This window comes from Solenopsis invicta, chromosome 8 (genome assembly GCF_016802725.1).
Source record: "Solenopsis invicta isolate M01_SB chromosome 8, UNIL_Sinv_3.0, whole genome shotgun sequence".
NCBI classification, from domain to species: Eukaryota; Metazoa; Arthropoda; class Insecta; order Hymenoptera; family Formicidae; genus Solenopsis; species Solenopsis invicta.
In genome coordinates, this window is record NC_052671.1 from 21,994,716 (window position 1) to 22,013,052 (window position 18,337).

Genomic DNA, 18,337 nt, shown 5'->3' on the forward strand with positions numbered 1-18,337 from the left:
TATACGAAGAAGGAGAGAACTCAGATCACCGGCCGTTGGAGATTGAAGTTATAAAGCATAAAGGATGAAGAAAGAAGTATAGGAAGAAAACGGAGAAAAATAAAATAGAATAAATATATAGGACAAGGAGGAGACAGAGGTGTAAACAGAGAGGAAAGAGAAACTGGAATTTTAGTAAGAATTGGAAGAAAAGGTGGCTGTTGGATTGTTAAAGGACAAACGGAACCGGATCTTTTGCCTTTAAAGACTGAGTTTACAAAGGTTGAAGAAGGATTGTATGGAACAAGACAGCAGAAGTGGATGCAGAAAAGACAGGAATGCACCGTGAATCTCCTTTGCAGCAACAAGTTCACATTGTGAGTAATTCTTGTCACGTTGTATCAGAATGATTCTATAAAGTGCGTGATTTCTGCATTTCTGCGTGGGGATACTAAGTAATCTCCGGGAAGCTGGGTGAAAAGGAGGCTAAAAAGGTTATTAAAGATGTTTGGAAAAGAAGCAGGAAAAAGAAAAGAGAAAAAAGGAAGGTGAAAAAAAATCAAGAAGAAGAAAGGGAAGAACCAAAGAATGGAGATACAAAGAAAGAAAGAATTGTGAGGATACGCGAAAGAAGATTGTAAATTAGGCTATAAGGTGGAAAGAGATTTAGGCATAGATATAGGTATAGGTGCGGTGCGGTGCGGTGCGGGGATTCGTTTGAGTGGACAAGTTTGCTGTGTTACAGTGTTTGTTTGCCTGGGTGGATTGTTGCGCAGTACTCTACTAAGGATAGGTAAAAAAATAAGTATAGGTAGATACAGTTAGCACCGGTATGTAAAGATATAGATGAATGAATGTATAAGAATCAACTGCAAACCAAGTCCCTCTCTTTTGTATGCGTAAATACATTCTATTTTATTAATATACAATTGCGCACTTTTACCTGCGCTAACTCTCATTAGCGTAAATTTCAATTACTAATCTGTATTTGGATAACTATGGATAATTTTGTGAATTAATTACTTTGAATACCAATGTATTAATAAATCTAGATTGCATTTATAGCTTTATTGTAAATTAAACATTTAAATAATTATCAATAAGGTACAATTAACAAAATGCTGCTAATAAAAAAAATCAGTTATTACACTTACCATTTATAGTCAATGTTCATGAAAATATTTATAAATTTACAAAAACAAAAAGTAATAATAATTGATAAAATATAACTATACATTTACAATAATATACATTTATAAAAAGTTCTATTCATAAATACAATTTACTCAAGGTGTAAAAGTAATTTTAAAATTGTGACAAGTAATTTGAAGAAAAATTTAATTGTATTATTTCCTGTTTTTAAACAAATTTAATACTAGTCATCATGTTTTACGTAATCATTGACACTAAATAAAATATTATATATTAATATAATAACTTTATCGTTATATTCGATCATCTACATCATCGTTATATACCATTTATAGACATATTGTTGAAGTTTGAAGCGTTCTTGAAGCGAAAATAAAAATATGTTTTGTTTCAAACATATAAGCACGAATATAATCTCTGAAGATTACAAAAGGATAATAAAAAACAATATATTAATATTTGAAGTCCGTGCCTTGTTCAGCCGGAAGTAGCAACGTACAGAAGCAAATCTGCGATTAAAAATTTCCATCTGTTTTTCCTGCGTTATGTGCCAAAATTTAAAAAAGTAAGAGCAAGCTTTAAGGCCTCTAAAAGTAAGAAAAAAATAATTTGTTGAAATATGACATCCGGAAGTGCCCCGTTTAGCCGAAAGCAACGTACGCAAGCAAATCTAAGATTAAAAATTTCTATTTGTCTTTCCTGCATTATGTGCCAAAATTTAAAAGAGTGAGGACAAGCTTTAAAGCCTCTAAAAGTAAGAAAAAACCTACTACATTGACATACTTTATTATTGATTGAATTATAATGAAAATAAAAATCGAGAAATCGCCAATAATATACACAGCAATTCTGAGTAAACAAACAAAATTTCTATTGTAAATTTTATATATTTTATAACTCCTTACTCGTATAATACTATTACTTTCAGAACTGCAATAACACTTAAAAATGAACCAAAATAGTATCAAAATATTACTATTACTTTCAGTACTGCAATAACACTTAAAAATGGACCAAAATAGTATCAAAATATTAAATTGGTAATCAACTTAATAATACTAATACTCACTAAAGTTTACAAAATCCTCCTTCTTCCAATTCCAAAATAATATAAAGAATTAGCTAAGAAAAATATTACAACTATACATCGAACTTCAATAAATAACTTATCCTGTTTTAAATAAATTTTTTTTTCATAAACCTTACAGATTTATGAAATACAGGTTTATACACTTTCATAAATCTTGTTCCTACCCTCTTATATTTTGGCACAAAACAAAGGAAAAAGAAATAAAAATTTTTAATCGCACGTTTGCTAGTATACATTACTACTTCCGGCTGAACGGGGTACTTCCGGAGCTCGTATTTTAATAACAAATTATATTTTTTTACTTTTAGAGTCTTGCAGCTTGTCCTCACTCTTTTAAATTTTGGCACATAACGCAAGAAAGACAGATGGAAATTTTTAATCACAAATTTGCTTGCGCACGTTGCTACTTCCGGTTGAAAGGGGCTCTTCCGGAGCTCGTATTTCGACAAATTTTTTTTGTTTTGTTTCAGAAAACTTAAATCTTTTTCTCATTCTCTTACATTTTGGTACAATACGCAGGAAAGAGAAATAAGAATTTTTAATTGCACGTTTGCTAGTTCTACGTTTCTACTTTCAGCTGAACGAGACACTTCCAAAGCTCGTATCTCAACAAAGTTTTTTTTATTTTCAGAGGACTTAAAGCTTGTTCTCATTCTCTTACATTTTGACACAAGACGCAGAAAAGAGGGATAGAAATTTTTAATCGCACGTTTGCTAATATACGTTATTACTTCCGCCTGAGCGGAGTACTTACGGAGCTCGTATCTTAACAATTATTTTTTCTTTACTTTTAGAGGCCTTGAAGCTTGTCCTTACTTTTTTAAATTTTGGCACATAACGCAGGAAAGACAAATGAAAATTTTTAATCTCAGATTTTATTGCGTACGTTGCTACTTCTTGCTGAACGGGGCTCTTCCGGGCGTCATATTTCAACAAATTATTTTTTTCTTACTTTTAGAGGCTTTAATACTTGTCCTCACTCTTTTAGATTTTGGCGTGTAACGCAAAAAAGACAGATGGAAATTTTTAATCACAAATTTGCTTGCGCACGTTGCTACTTCCGGTTGAAAGGCGCACTTCCGAAGCTCGTATCTCGACAAATTTTTTTTTTGTTTCAGAAAACTTAAATCTTTTTCTCATTCTCTTACATTTTGGTACAAAACGCAGGAAAGAAAGATAGGAATTTTTAATTGCACGTTTGCTAGTTCTACGTTTCTACTTCCGGCTGAACGGGGCACTTCCGGAGCTCGTATCTCAACAAATTTTTTTTTTATAATACTTTCAGAAGACTTAAGAGCTTGTTCTCATTCTCTTACATTTTGGTACAAAACACAAGAAAGAAGGATAGAAATTTTTAATCGCACGTTTGCTAGTATACGTTACTACTTTCGGTTGAACAGGCTTCAAAGCTACATATATTGTTTAAATGTATTGATTATTAAGATAACAAATAATATATAATTTATGTGTAATAATACATACCCTCCAGGTTCTAATTCTATTACTCCATCTTCACTCATCCATGAATGAGATAAGATTTGTGAAATACTTAAACGCCGCTCTGGTTCTACTACCAACATGTGTCTAATCAATTTTTCACAATCTAAAATAATAAAAATGTTATTAAAATTACATAACTTGTGTATTTAATTATATAACTGTATACATATTAAATATTTTTGAAGTAGAGAAAATATATAAATGTTAAATAAAGCTGTTCACAGACAATTCCCGCCAATATTTACTCTTATCATAAATTCTGTCAATAAAATTCTAAATAAAATACAACTAATTCAAAACATTAATTTATCAGAATTGTTAATCATGACAATAAAATAGAATAAATGCTTAGCTTATATTCTATTGCTGTTTATATAATAAAATAATATTTTTACTAAAAAACATAATTTAATTAAAGTAGAAAGATCTTCGACCGTTCATGTAACATACAAATCTAAACAAGAACGCCTTTCACGGTCGTAGCTGGATCTTGGTGCTTTTGTATTTACTTGTGTGATTTTATATACTTTCTCAGATTCAACACAAACTGCGCGCCGTTACTTTCGGTCGTAACACAGCTATAATCGAACAAGACTGTGGAAGGCGTTCTTGTTTAGATTTGTATGTTACATGAACGGTTGAATATCTTTCTACTTTAAATCACGCGGCCATCAAATGCGTTCTAACTCATATCCGATTATTGCAAGAAATATCATCACAGCCTCAGTGGTTGAGTTGGTTAAGACAACCGTACCGGAGATTCGGGAAGTCCCAGGTTCGAACCCTGGCTGAGGTAATATTTTTCGCAATAAATTCTTTAGTTTTTTCAGAGGGGAAAAGGTTAATATTTGATGCTAGTGAACATCATGTATTATTAATTTGAATTTAATAATAAATGTGATATTACTGACTCTTGTTCGATTATAGCTGTGTTACGACGAAAGTAACGGTGCGTAGTTTGTGTTGAATCTGAGAAAGTATATAAAAATATATAAAAATCACACAAGTAAATACAAAAGCACCAAGATCCAGCTACGATCGTGGAAGACATTCTTGTTTAGATAATTAAATTACATTATTCAAAAGAGCGGATTAAACTGAATAAAATACATTTTGTAATTTTTACAATAGTAAGAAGAAATTAATTTATAAAGATCTGTAATTCGCTACAAACGTTTACAGTTGCTACACTAACAAGAAGATGCTACAAATTGTAAAACACGGAATCAAATAAGCTTTAGTTTATTTAAAAGGGGGAAGCGAGGAAATAAAAAGTGTCAGAGCGTTTGAGTGCATGGGTTTTTGTTTGAGAAAAATTTGCATGTAAAGTTTGGCATTCGCCGCGCGGTGCGCTCAGTACTATTGCGCGGTAGATTAAAGCGTGAAGCGCGGTGACTGAAAAGACTAAGGTACGCGCCTTCTATTTTGTCCTTGGTGGCTGCGTGTGTTCGAAACCTCGCAGTGCCAATTTTTTTTTTTTTTTCAATAATAGCTACATTTATCAATTGTAATTAATTTTTATTGTTCTTAACAAGATATATATTGTTATATGAAACAAAATGTAATAATCAGAAAGTTTGCATATTTAAACAAGTTTATTTATTTATTTTTATTCATTATACAATTCTGACATTAGTGTACAATGTTGTAGGTAAAAATTTACGTAAAAGTATTGGAAACACAAAGTGACTGTACACCATAAACATTGTATAAAAGAATAATGTGTTTTATAAGAACATTTAATATTATGTAAATTTACAGGAAAACATACTTGATTCACATTACTAAAAATTTTACGCTCATGTGTTAACTTTGACGCGTACCAAGCAAATTGTAGCATATTTTTAAATTTCGGCACAGATAATAAATAGTGTTAACAATTGAATTCTGATTCCATCATATCACGTATTCAATTCTGTTCTTTCTCTGCCAACAATAATATCAAGACAATGTATAGCAATGTCAAAATTGTATAATGAATGAAAATAAATAAATAAACTTGAATAAATATGCAAACTTTCCGATTATTACATTTTGTTACATATAACAAATAATATATAACATTAATATCTTGCTAAGAATAATAAAAATTAATTACAATTGATAAATGTAGCTACTATTGAAAAAAAAAATTCGCACTGCGAGGTTTCAAACACACGCGGCCACCGAAGACAAAATAGAAGGCGCGCATCTTAGTCTCCTCAGCCACCACGCTTCATGCTTTAACCTATCGCGCACTAACGCAACGTACTTAACGCACCGCGCAGCGAATGCCAAACCTCACAAGCAAATTTCTCTAAAACAAAGGTTCATGCACTCAAACGCTCTGACACTTTTTACCCTCGATCTCTCCTTTCGAATAAACTAAGGCTTATCTGATTCCGTGTTTTACAATTCGTAGCATCTCCTTGTAAGAAAAATGCTCTGATTATATCAGCGTGTAGTAAAGTTTATTTTGTAAGAAACAAACAGAATTTCTGAACATGACTGGACTTGATATGTTATAACAAGAACGTTTGATAGACTTAATTATAAGAATTCGGTTGCCATTTTTTGTTGAATCTATAAAACTACATTATAGCTTTATGTGACACCGCTAACAAATGGACGCGAAGAAATTATATCTCTTATAAGTAATAAAAATCACACAGGATAAAACACATTATGAAATTTTTCACAGATCTAATAAATTTAAAATTTCTTCTTTCGTGAATGTGTATATCCCAAATTGCGTTCAGAGACAAAAGTGAATGAGAAATATATTTGTACAGAACAATTTTAAATGTGCACAGAAATTAATTCAGATTAATCAATGTTCGCCGTTATCTATGTAAAATTAGATTATCTAAATAATTATTTAGATGGAAAAATAATTTCATCTTATCTTTAGCAAGATTATTACAAAGTATAGATATTATTTATATTTATATTATTTATATTTTATATATACATTATATACGAGTATATTATTTATATTTTTACCTCAGACAAAAGAAGTGATATAATTTTTCGAATTATCTCAGTTAACATGAACAACAAAATGAAGAATTATTAGCTCCAATCTCCAAGTTATACGTCATCCTAACAAAATTTTTTAAAGTGATAACAAATTGTACACACCAGAAAATAATAGCGCATTGCAACAATTAGCCCACAATTATGATTCGGAAACATTTACAAAAAACTTTATTAGTCATATTAAAAATTGTATATTCTATACTCTATATTTTTCTTAATTTTTATTTACATATTGATTTAAATCAAAAAAGGAAAATTTTATCAGATTAAAATATTTGAAGAATTCTTATTTTTAAGACAGATTTATAAATAAGAATATAAATATATTACTTTTATGTCCTAAATTGTTTTGTTATCAGCGGTATAATCTTAAAATTATCTGGATAAAACAATATATAATTTTATCTTTCATTTAGATAATTTTAAAATTAAATCAAATAAAATGCGTCTATATGTATCTTATTTTTCATCTAGATGCTTTTAAGTTATTTAAGCGCAACACTGTTAATTCATGGAGGTTATATATGTCAAAGTTTATATAATATAAATGGCATTTAATCCGTTGTGGTTACACCTCCAAAAAATAACGTAATGGTTACACGGGTCCAGTTGACCCGACGCAAAAAAACAGTTGCCATTTGCGTTCCTTTTGATGAATCGACTCAAATCCTTCACGAAAATGAAGTTTAAGACTTCTTCGTAATCAAATCATTTATGTATCCTTTATTAAATTTTTTAATACCAGGTGTTTTTTCCGGCTTCACTAAGAGATGGCGCCAGCGAAAAGTATGCAGCGTATTAATTTGACACATACATCATTTTGTTCGTCTGACATAGAACTACAAACACACACAAGTTGAATCTGCCAAAAACTAGCGTCTTTGTTTTATTGTTCAGTGATCATGTCGAGTTTTGTGTCTGAAAAACAACATTTGCGGCACGCATTGTTTTTTTATTTAATCAAAAGAAAAAGGCTGTTAAAAGTCATCGTTTGCTAGTAGAAACATATGGTGAACACGCTCCATCGATTAGAACATGTGAGACATGGTTTCGATAATTTAAAAGTGGTGATTTCAATGTGAAAGACAGTGAGCACTCTGGTAGACCACAAAAATGCGAAGACGAGCAATTGCAGGAATTGTTGGATGATGACCCAACTCAAACTCAACGGCAATTAGCAGAAGCATTATATGTATCACAAGAAACAATTAGCAGACGTTTACGAGCAATGGGAAAGATCAATAAACTCGGTAAATGGGTCCCACACAATTTGAATGAACGTCAAATGGAAAATTGCAAAGTCACTTGTGAAATACTGCTTCAACGCCACGAAAGGAAATCATTTTTGTATCGAATTGTGACGGGTGACGAAAAATGGATTTATTTTAAAAACTCGAAGCGGAAAAAATCGCAGCTTTCACCTGGCAAAGCCGGTCCACCAACACCAAGGCCAAATCGCTTCGGCAAGAAGACCAGGCTCTGTGTCTGGTGGGACCAGAGCGGTATTGTGTATTATGAACTCTTGAAGCCCGGCGAAACCGTTAATACACAACGCTATCGCCAACAAATGATTAATTTAAACCACGCATTAATCGAAAGACGACCGGAATGGGCCAGAAGACATGGCAAAGTGATTACACGACAATGCGCCGTCTCACACAGCAAAACCAGTGAAAGACACCTTAAAATCTCTTGGATGGGACATCCTTCCGCACCCGCCGTACTCCCCAGACCTGGCGTCATCTGACTATCACCTCTTCGCATCAATGGGGCACGCGCTCGCAGAGCAGCACTTCAGCAATTTCGAGGAAGTTGGAAAATGGCTCGACAAATGGTTTGCCGCAAAAGACAAGTTTTTCTGGCATGGTATTCATAAATTACCTGAAAGATGGGCGAAATGTGTAGAAGCCGATGGCCAATATTTTGAATAAAAAAAAATTAATTTCCCTTGAAAATTACGAGTTTTTTTTTCCAAAAAACCGGAAAAAATTTATGCATACACCTGGTATTGAAACGACACGAGGAAAAAAAATTTTGAAAAATGCCATTTTGTACTAAAAAATTCCTGAAAATTCTAATTTTTGAGTAAAATCGAAGTTATTACCGAAGTTATTACTCCAGAAGTAGTATACTTTTAAGGAAAAAATAGTATTATTCGAGCTTTTCAAAAAGTATATTTATTTTGAAGATTAAAGTTGGTAATTGTAATGAAAATCACGAAATGACATAAATCAATGTTGAAGGAGTAAAATAATGTGAAGAAATTTTTTTTGTGTCAAAAACTATATATATATATATATATAAATAACTATATATGGCCTTGGGTCATCTAGACCCAGTGTAACCACAACGGGTTAAAAATCATCACAGAAACACCAATACTTGTATCTTTTACAAAAATTATGTGCACGTTAGCTAATAGACATATACCACATATATATTCTAAATAAATTTAACATTAACAATAACTTAAATTTAATATTATTATCAAAAAATTCTAAAAGCTATACTGTCAAAATATATATCACTCATGTATTTTCATGTTTACAAATTTCTTGTTAATTATTGCGAAAGTCGCAAAACAGTAGGAAAACTACGGTATTTATACTGTGTGTAAATTTATGCCTCAAAAGTAAAAAAAAATAAAAGGAGTGGAGATAACTTGTAAACACCACTCTGTTACATGCCTTTACGTTGTAATAGTTTTATGTCTTTATATTATATTAACATTATGTTGTATTGTTTTAGTTTTTTATTCTTAATATTAACAAAACCATGGTAAACTAAATCAATATTTGTCAATATTATGAGAAATGTAGAAATATAGAGTGTCAGGAAACCAAAATTTATACTCTCGTGGGTTGATAGAGTAAGTCATACTGAGAGAAAAAGTCTTTTACCATTTTTCATTATTCGCAATAGTTATCGAAATAAAAATTAGTAAAGTTCGTTAAATGAGCGCGTATTTTCCCTACCCACCGCATGCAGGGACCGTCGATCGCATAGCTGAGCAGTCGCGGCGGGTGGCGTGGTAAAGAGAGAGTAGCATTGTCTATCGGCCAGCGCGATGGCTGCCACACACACGCAAAACCGTGCACGCACGTGGCTCTTGGTAGCACGGAGATCAGGAAGCGGGCAGAAGGTGGTGGGGCGCGCTTCGATCGTACATCTTCCTCGCTTGACACTCGGTCGAGAGAGAAAGCACGATACGCGTCATGATATGAAGAAATACGCTGTCATCTGCTTTAAACTATGTGAGCGATATACGGAATACTACTGTATTTGGTTGCACTATTTTAATTTTTAATTGCATAAAGAAATTTACTCGGATTCAAAGATTCATTTAAAAAATAATGTAAATAGAATTACAATTCTTTCAGTAATAAATTAAAATTATGTCATCACGGCAATAGCTTCTATTTATGAGACTATTATTGTATGTGGGGACATAATTTTAATTAATTAATGAAACTCGTAAATCTCTTTAAACAGTTACTTTTTAAAATAATATGTATTAGAAAATTATTTTAATTCAATAAATTTATAAAAATATTAACATTATGTGGCAAGCCAGATTACTTTGTAATTGGTATAAAAGACAATACTCTGAGAGTAAATCCAGACTCTTATAAAAAAGTATTACTGTCGAAAAAATTACACATAAAAAAATCACACACAGAACTTGCTATTATCTATGATCTTTTTTAGATTGGCAATAATACGGCAGTAATCATTCACTCTCAGAGTATTGTGTTTTATACCAATTATAAAGTAAACTGGCTTGCCAAATAATGTTAACATTTTTATAAATTTATTGAATTAAAATTATTTTCTAATACATATTATTTTAAAAACTGTTTAAAGAGATTTATAAGTTTCATTAATTAATTAAAATTATGTCTCGACATACAGTAATAATCCGATAAATTAAAGCTATATTGCCGTGATGACATAATTTTAATTTATTACTAAGAGAATCGCAATTCTATTTACATTACTTTTTAAATAAATCTTCGAATCCGAGTAAATTTCTTTATGCAATTAAAAATTAAAGCAGTGCGCAATCAAATATCGTAGTATCCCATATACTGCTCGCAAAGCTTAAAGCAGATGACACCGTATTTCTCCATACCATGACGCCATATCATGCTTTCTCTCTCGAATGAGTGTCAAGTGAGGAAGATGCACGATCAAAGCGCGCCCCATCACCTTCTGCTCGTTTCCCGATCTCCTCTGTGCTACCAAGAGCCACGTGCGTGCGCGACTTCGCGTGTGGCAGCCATCGCGCTGGCCGGTAGACAATGCTACTCTCTCCTTACCGCGCTACCCGCCGCGACTGCTCAGCTTGGCGATCGACGGGCGGTCCCTGCGTACGGTGGGTAGGGAAAATACGCGCTCATTTGACGAACTTTACTAATTTTTGTTTCAATAACTATTGTAAATAATGAAAAATGGTACAGGACTTTTCTTCTCAGTATGACTTGCTCTATTAAGCCACGAGAGCATAAGTTTTGGTTTTCTGACATCCTGTATATTACAATTTACATAAAATAATTATTCTCTCTATAAGAAGTGTAAAAGGTTTATTGGTTATTTCAAGATACATAAGTGTAGGGAGGTAGTAAAGGATGGAATACACAAAAATACAAGTGCTTAATTCTTATATTCTTTGTAAGAAAATATTTTGTGTTTCTAACTTTTTTAGTAGTAGAGAGTATAAAGTTTTTATTAGTATAATTTATTTTCCTTAAACATAACAAATAATACTTAACAAATTAAATTTTTGATCGGTAAAGCGTATACAGGGTGTTTCTTAAAAAGCGCCCACCAATTATATAGTGATATTCCTTGATAAAAACTGAGTCGAAAAGTCCTGAACCATTTTTTTTCTATAATGCTTAATAAAGCAGTAATTATTGACTAAAGCTAATCCAATCTTAAACAAACATATGATGAAGTTGCAAAGGTAACTGGCAACATAGCGGCATATATATATATATATATATATATAACATAAATAAACTTCTTTAATGTAACTAATTTTTCATTTTAAAAAAAGACTGTTGCGATTATTGAAATCTTCTGTCGTGATATATACTTAACGTCAAAATTAAAGCATTACTTATGCTGACTCTCAAAAATAGGCGAAATTCAAGAGAATGTAATTTTGTAAGAAATGACCAAAACAAAACATTTTATATATACTTCTTAAAATCTCTAGTTTCCATTTTTGCTTCAATGTTGGATAACTCAGTAAATAAAAATCGCATAACGCTCAACAAGTATGCAAATTAAAGATAAGGATTTTTGTTTTCAAATGCTCTAAACCACATTTGTATGAGATTTTTATTTCACACCGTAGAGCTTTACAAAGTTTGTAAAAAATTTTGCGATTTGACATCCATGTAGTTTCGTAAACAATCAGTAAGCTGTTTAATTACGAATCTCGAAACTAGAAATTTCAAATAAGAACGCCTATTCGGTCAGCTAGATCTTAGTGCTTTATATATACGTGTGATTTTATATACTTTCTCAGACTCAACTCAGACTTGAGTCTGAGAAAGTATATAAAATCACACGTATATATAAAACACTGAGATCTAGCTATGACCGAATAGGCCTTCTTATTTGAAACTGTATGTTACATGTATCGGTCTAGTTAGAAATATCTCTCTAGTTAGAAATTTTAAGTTGTAAAATACTTTTTCGAATATTTTGTTACAATCTTTTTTTACAAAGTTACACTCTCTTAAATGTCGCCTATTTTTAGAAGTCAGAATAGATAATACTTTAATTTTGGCGTCAAGTGTTAACACAATTTGCATAACAATTTTTCAACACAATTCTTTCGTTTCTTTTTTGTTAATATATAAAATTCATACACTGACAAATATATTTAGCAGTTTTATTTTTTATATAAATTCAAAAAAATAAAGTCAAAATAAGTGTTTACTGTAATCTTATTTTGTAATTTAATTAATAATAAATAAATAAAATTAAGTATTGCCATATTAAATAAATTTGCTTGTGTATATTTACCTGCAGACATAAAAAATGGTATTCTGAATTTCCCTGAGACAACTACAGATCGTAACAATTGCATTGTAGGTCCGTCAAATGGTAGAGCACCACAAACTAACACATATAAGACAACGCCGAGACTCTGAAATATTACGTATTGCATTTTATATATTTTGTAGTTATATTAATTAATGCAAATAATATTAAAATGTATTAATAATGCTTCTTTCTTTAGTATAAACAGGATGTTTACTCAAATTTTGTAAAATAATTTTCTGAGAATTTTTAAATTTCTCAGGAATTTTCCAGGTAAGATTCGAGAATTTTTTAATGCAGCTTTGAAATATTTTATTATATATTTTGATATTCCTTAATCATACAATCATAAAAAAAGCTACTTAAATTTAAATGTTAAAAGAAATTACTAAAACAAAATAACGTAAACTAAATATGACATAACGATCTGTCTGTAATACATGAATCCAGCGCATTACCAAAAATAGAAAATTCAAAAAATGATTAAACAAACAACAATTTAAAATTTTCTATTGTCAATAATTTTCTTATAAAATTCACAAGTCACATAAGAATAGACGTAATATATGCCATATTCATTGCTAATTAATTATTGATATTTTACATTATCAAGGAAAAAAAATCAATTTCGTCAAAATAAGAGATAAAATTTAAATTTAAAAATACAACTCTAAAAACTTTTCTAAGTATCAATAAAATTGCATGATTTTCAGTAGTAAAAAATAAATAAAAATAATCCAAGTATTCACTTTTTTCTAAATAATAAACATCCTGTTAAAAAGATGTAAAAATGCGCGCAATTTCTCTCGACACATATTTCTCTAGAAGAGATTTTATATATTTTTTATAAGTATTATATCAAAAGACATCAACACAATCAACATTTTGCGTCAAATACACGTAAATAATAGAACACCAGTGAAACTAGTCACTGGTATGTAATTAATTTACGACTATCGTAATATACTATGTTGTAACCAATATTGAACTTAGCCACACAATCAATTTATATAATCAATCTATGAATTAGATCTAGAGACACATGCGTCAGAAGCCTAAAGGTAATGCGTACGTCTACATCTTTCTATATTTAAAAATAACCATTATCACATTCATCACCAAACATATCATTAGTTGACTTTCCGTTTATGCCAGTTAGATGATTTTATATTAAAGAAACAAAGAAATACTTAAAGGGACATACATACTTACAATTAGACATCAAAACAAGATTTTACTTTGCAAATTTTTTTAAGAAAAATGGAAAGAAATAGAAAAATTCTGTTTAATTATAAAAATATTTTTAATTTAATTATAAAAATATTTTTCTTACTTAAGATTTTAATTTTATTAAAAAATAATATAAAATGGCGTCGCTATTTTATATTATTAAATTTTTGTAAATCGTGTTTTTAAAAACAATATGGTGACTACTGCTGTTGTACAGGATCATTAAAAAACAAAATGACACAAGCTTTATAAAAGTAAAATATAAATTTATTTAATGCTTGATGTAACTTCGTTCAGAATATTACTTCGAAGTACACTAGACAACAAAATTATCACAACACTCATTTATACCAAAATTTTGCACAAATTATTATAACTTCGTTAAAAATTATCGTACTTAAAAATTTTTTTTTTATTTTAAAACTTAAAGTCTCTACTTTAAGGTGAATTTAGCCAATTTTGAATTTCTGTTTTCCTCCTTCCACCGTTTCTTTAAAAGTAAAAACGTGTTTTGTTTCCATACATTCGCATAGTTTGACGCACTCCACGGAGTAGGATAAATTTTTTTCGCAAGTGTCACGATAACCATCGTAAAATTTGGAGTTTTCCCTGCAAATTGAAAAAAAATCAAGTCCGTACAATTTTTTTTCGAGGAATTTGGATGTATCCAAGTTATGTATGCATTTTTGTCAGTTACCGCCAGCATTACCCGGATTTCAATTTGTCTCATTGATGAGGCATTCTTCTCTAGCTGACGTTATACAAAATTCGACGAAATGCGCCTGTTTCTTGATAACGAGCCCAAACTCGAGAGATAGAGGATCAATGAACACCTATTTTCCTTGCGACATAACTTTGATTCAATCCTTCTTCCAAAAGAGCAATGATTTGCGCACATTGAATTTCGTTCAAACGAGGCATTGTTACGACTTTATCGTTTGCTTTTTGAGTGATACAGTAAAGAATAAGTTTACGCTTATATAAAGTTTTGGTGTTTACAGTTTTTATGGGAATCAATGTAAATCATTATATTTCACAGCGTTTCTCTGAATCTTGCAAAAACTGTAAAACCCATAACTATATATAGGGTGTCCCAGTATAAGTGGCCACCCCCCTTTATCTCGTAAACTAACAAAGATAGATCCAATAAATATAATATCAAATTAAATGGTTTAAACTAAACTTTATTGTGAGTATAGTGGTTACTTAAAGAAATTATCTATGTTAAAGAACAAAGAGACATGCACGACTTTTGCATGGTAAAGTGAATATTTTTATATAATAAAAGTTGTAGCATTTTTCTAATGAATACAATGATGTATGATTTATCAAAATTATTTTACAAATTATGAAGTTATGTCGGTTTAAAGTTTCGCGGGCGACTAATACCATTTCGGTTTCACCCCTGCGGTGTGGCTAACTTCCGACTCCCGCTTTGATGATTGCCGTGTAACATGTTAACATCTGATTATAATATTTGATGTACGTAAAATGTAAGTAATAAGAATACGAAATTCTACAGGTTTATAAAATTATTACACCAAATATTATAATCAGATATCATTATGTTACACGTCAATCGCCAAAACGGAAGTCGGAAGTTAGCCACACCGCAGGGGCAAAACTGAAATGGTATTAGTCGCCCGCAAAACTTTAAACCGACATAATTTCTATAATTTATAAAATAATTTTGATAAATCATACATCATTGTATTCATTAGAAAAAACGCTACAACTTTCATCATATAAAAATATTCACTTTACCATGCAAAAGTTGTGCATGTCTCTTCGTTCTTTAACATAAATCATTTCTTTAAGTAACTATTGTGCTCACAATAAAGTTTAGTTCAAACCATTTAATTTGATATTATATTTATTGGGTCTATCTCTGCTAGTTTACGAAATAAAGGGGGGGGGGTGGCCACTTATATTAGGATACCCTGTATAAGCGTAAACTTATTCTTTACTGTATCACTTAAAAAGCAAACAATAAAGTTGTAACAATGCCTCATTTAAACAAAATTCAATGTACGCAAATCGTTGCTGTTTTGGAAGAAAGATTGAATCAAAGTTTCATCGATCTCTCGAGTTCCTCTATCTCTCGAGTTTGGGCTTCTTATCAAGAAACAGGCGGATTTCGTCGAAGAAGAGGACAAGGTTAAAGACAAATAACGTCAGCTAAAGAAGATCGCTTCATCATCAATAAGACAAATCAAAATTCGGATAATGCTGACGGTAACTGACAAAAATGCATACATAACTTTGATACATCCTAACTTTTAAAAAAAATCATACAAACCTGATTTTTTTTCAATTTGCAGGAAAAACTCCAAATTTTACGATGGCTATCGTGACATTTGCGAAAAAAATTTATCCTATCCCGTGGAGTGCGTCAAACTATGCAAATGTTTGGAAACAAAATACGTCCTTACTTTTAAAGAAATAGCTGAAAGAGGAAAACAGAAATTCAAAATTATCCAAATCTTAGAACATATACTATGAAAGGGGAATTGGCCGCTGAGCCTAAAGCCAACATCTGTGCGAGAGAGAAAGGTAGAGAGTCCCATTTGATCGTAACGCGCATGTGCTGTCTGTGCCGTCTGTTATTGGTTTGATTAGGTGGTACGTCAAAGATCTCATGTCTCTCGTGTCTGTTTGAATTGTTTGAAATAATCTTGGTGATAATTTTAGATATCTTTAAAGATTAATAATAGAAATATTATAATAAATAGAATAAAATGCCCAACAAATATTGTATGCTGTGATAATCGTGATAAATCGTTTTCTTATTATGGGTAAGTATAAATATGAAATATCAAGTTATCCATTTCAGTAATTTTATCAAATTAAAAACATACAGTAATCATATCAAACTTGGGCTCCAAAAACTTTGTAGCAATTCTTAAATCTAAATCATTTTCAAATGTTTTCTTTTCAGTTTCAAAAAAATATTTAAATTACTACTAACATACATTGAATTTATTTATGAAAAAAATTCTTAAGTTTCTGCTTAACGTTTATATTTCATTGTTTTAATATTATATTTAATGTAAAAGACATAATAACGCTAATTCTTATTTTACTCCTGTCAAAAAATATCTTATACATCATAACTTAAAATTAACAACGTAGCATAAACAGCGTAAATATAACACCATACTAAACATGGAGCATGGAGAGAGAAGTGAAGGGAGAAATACTGCGCCTTACGATCAAATACTCTCTACCTTTCTCTCTCGCACAGATGTTGGCTTCAGGTAAGATCAAAAGCGGCATAGACAATGCCCCTTCCAGTAGTATATGTTCTAAGGTCCAAATGCACATTAAAGTAGAGACTTTAAGCTTTAAAATGAAAATAAAAAACTTTCGAGTACGATAAGTTTTAACAAAGTTATGATTATTTAAAGTTGTGCAAAATTATAGTATAAATGAGTGTTGCGATAATTTTGTTGCCTAGTATATTTGAACAAAATAACAAATGGTCAACATCAAATATAATGGTTTTCATCCATCAAACATTAACTTTTAATGTCTAAAAAGTATAAAGTTACAAGTCAATCAGCCAAGCCGTCTTCAAAATGTGCTCACCTCAGTGATCATTCTTTTTAAAAACATAATTTAAATAGCAATGCCATTTTATATAATTTTTAAAAATAATATTTAAATGTAAAATGCAGGAAAGTATAATCTTTATAATAAAATAAATACGACTTATATATTTCTTGCTGTTCTTTCACAAAAAAATTGCGCAAAGTTAAACTATGAATGAATTCTGTAAAAGCTGCATTTGCGCATAATGCAACTGATCAATCGATGAATTAAAAATACTCGCTCTATGTCTAGGCTTATGTATATGCCTCCTTAATTATTTCTAAAACATCTGTGATCACTGATTTTAATGAAATTTTATAGGTATAGTATTCATTCGTATATTTACTACAATAAAACCACAAGCCTACTATTTAAACTAATTTCGAGAAAATGACAATTAAATATTTCTTATATCTATAGTACATAAAAGCAATTGTCAAATTAGTGATGTAGCGTGATAAAACGTTGATTATTACGCTCGAGGTTCCAGATTCGATCCTTGAAGACAAGAATTCTTTTTTCATTAAAATCTTAAATTTTTTTAATTGAGACATACAATTTTTAAACCGTTTTTAATTATTTAATATATATATATATAATTTTTTTTTAATCAAGAAATTAAAAAATGCTATTTTATTATTAATTAAATAAAAATTTCTCATAAACACAAAAAATATATTTGCTGTAAAAATTTAAACATTTATTTTGACATTCTTAAAA

The 18,337-nt window shown here is 30.4% G+C and overlaps 1 protein-coding gene and 1 non-coding gene across 3 annotated transcripts in view; one reads left to right on the forward strand and one right to left on the reverse strand.

Moving 5' to 3' along the window:
• LOC105199871 (serine/threonine-protein kinase SIK3) overlaps positions 1 to 18,337 on the reverse strand; it is an 81,984-nt gene that overhangs the window by 39,127 nt on the left and 24,520 nt on the right. For both annotated transcript variants that reach the window (XM_026135992.2, XM_026135993.2), the window contains exons 4-5: positions 12,779 to 12,902; positions 3,704 to 3,824 (exon numbers count right to left, since the gene is read on the reverse strand). In XM_026135992.2, coding sequence (XP_025991777.1) covers positions 3,704 to 3,824; positions 12,779 to 12,902 — 245 coding nt within the window. The remainder of the gene's footprint in view (positions 1 to 3,703; positions 3,825 to 12,778; positions 12,903 to 18,337) is intronic.
• Trnas-gga lies at positions 4,442 to 4,517 on the forward strand. Its single transcript has one exon. It is a non-coding gene; the product is annotated as a tRNA-Ser (tRNA).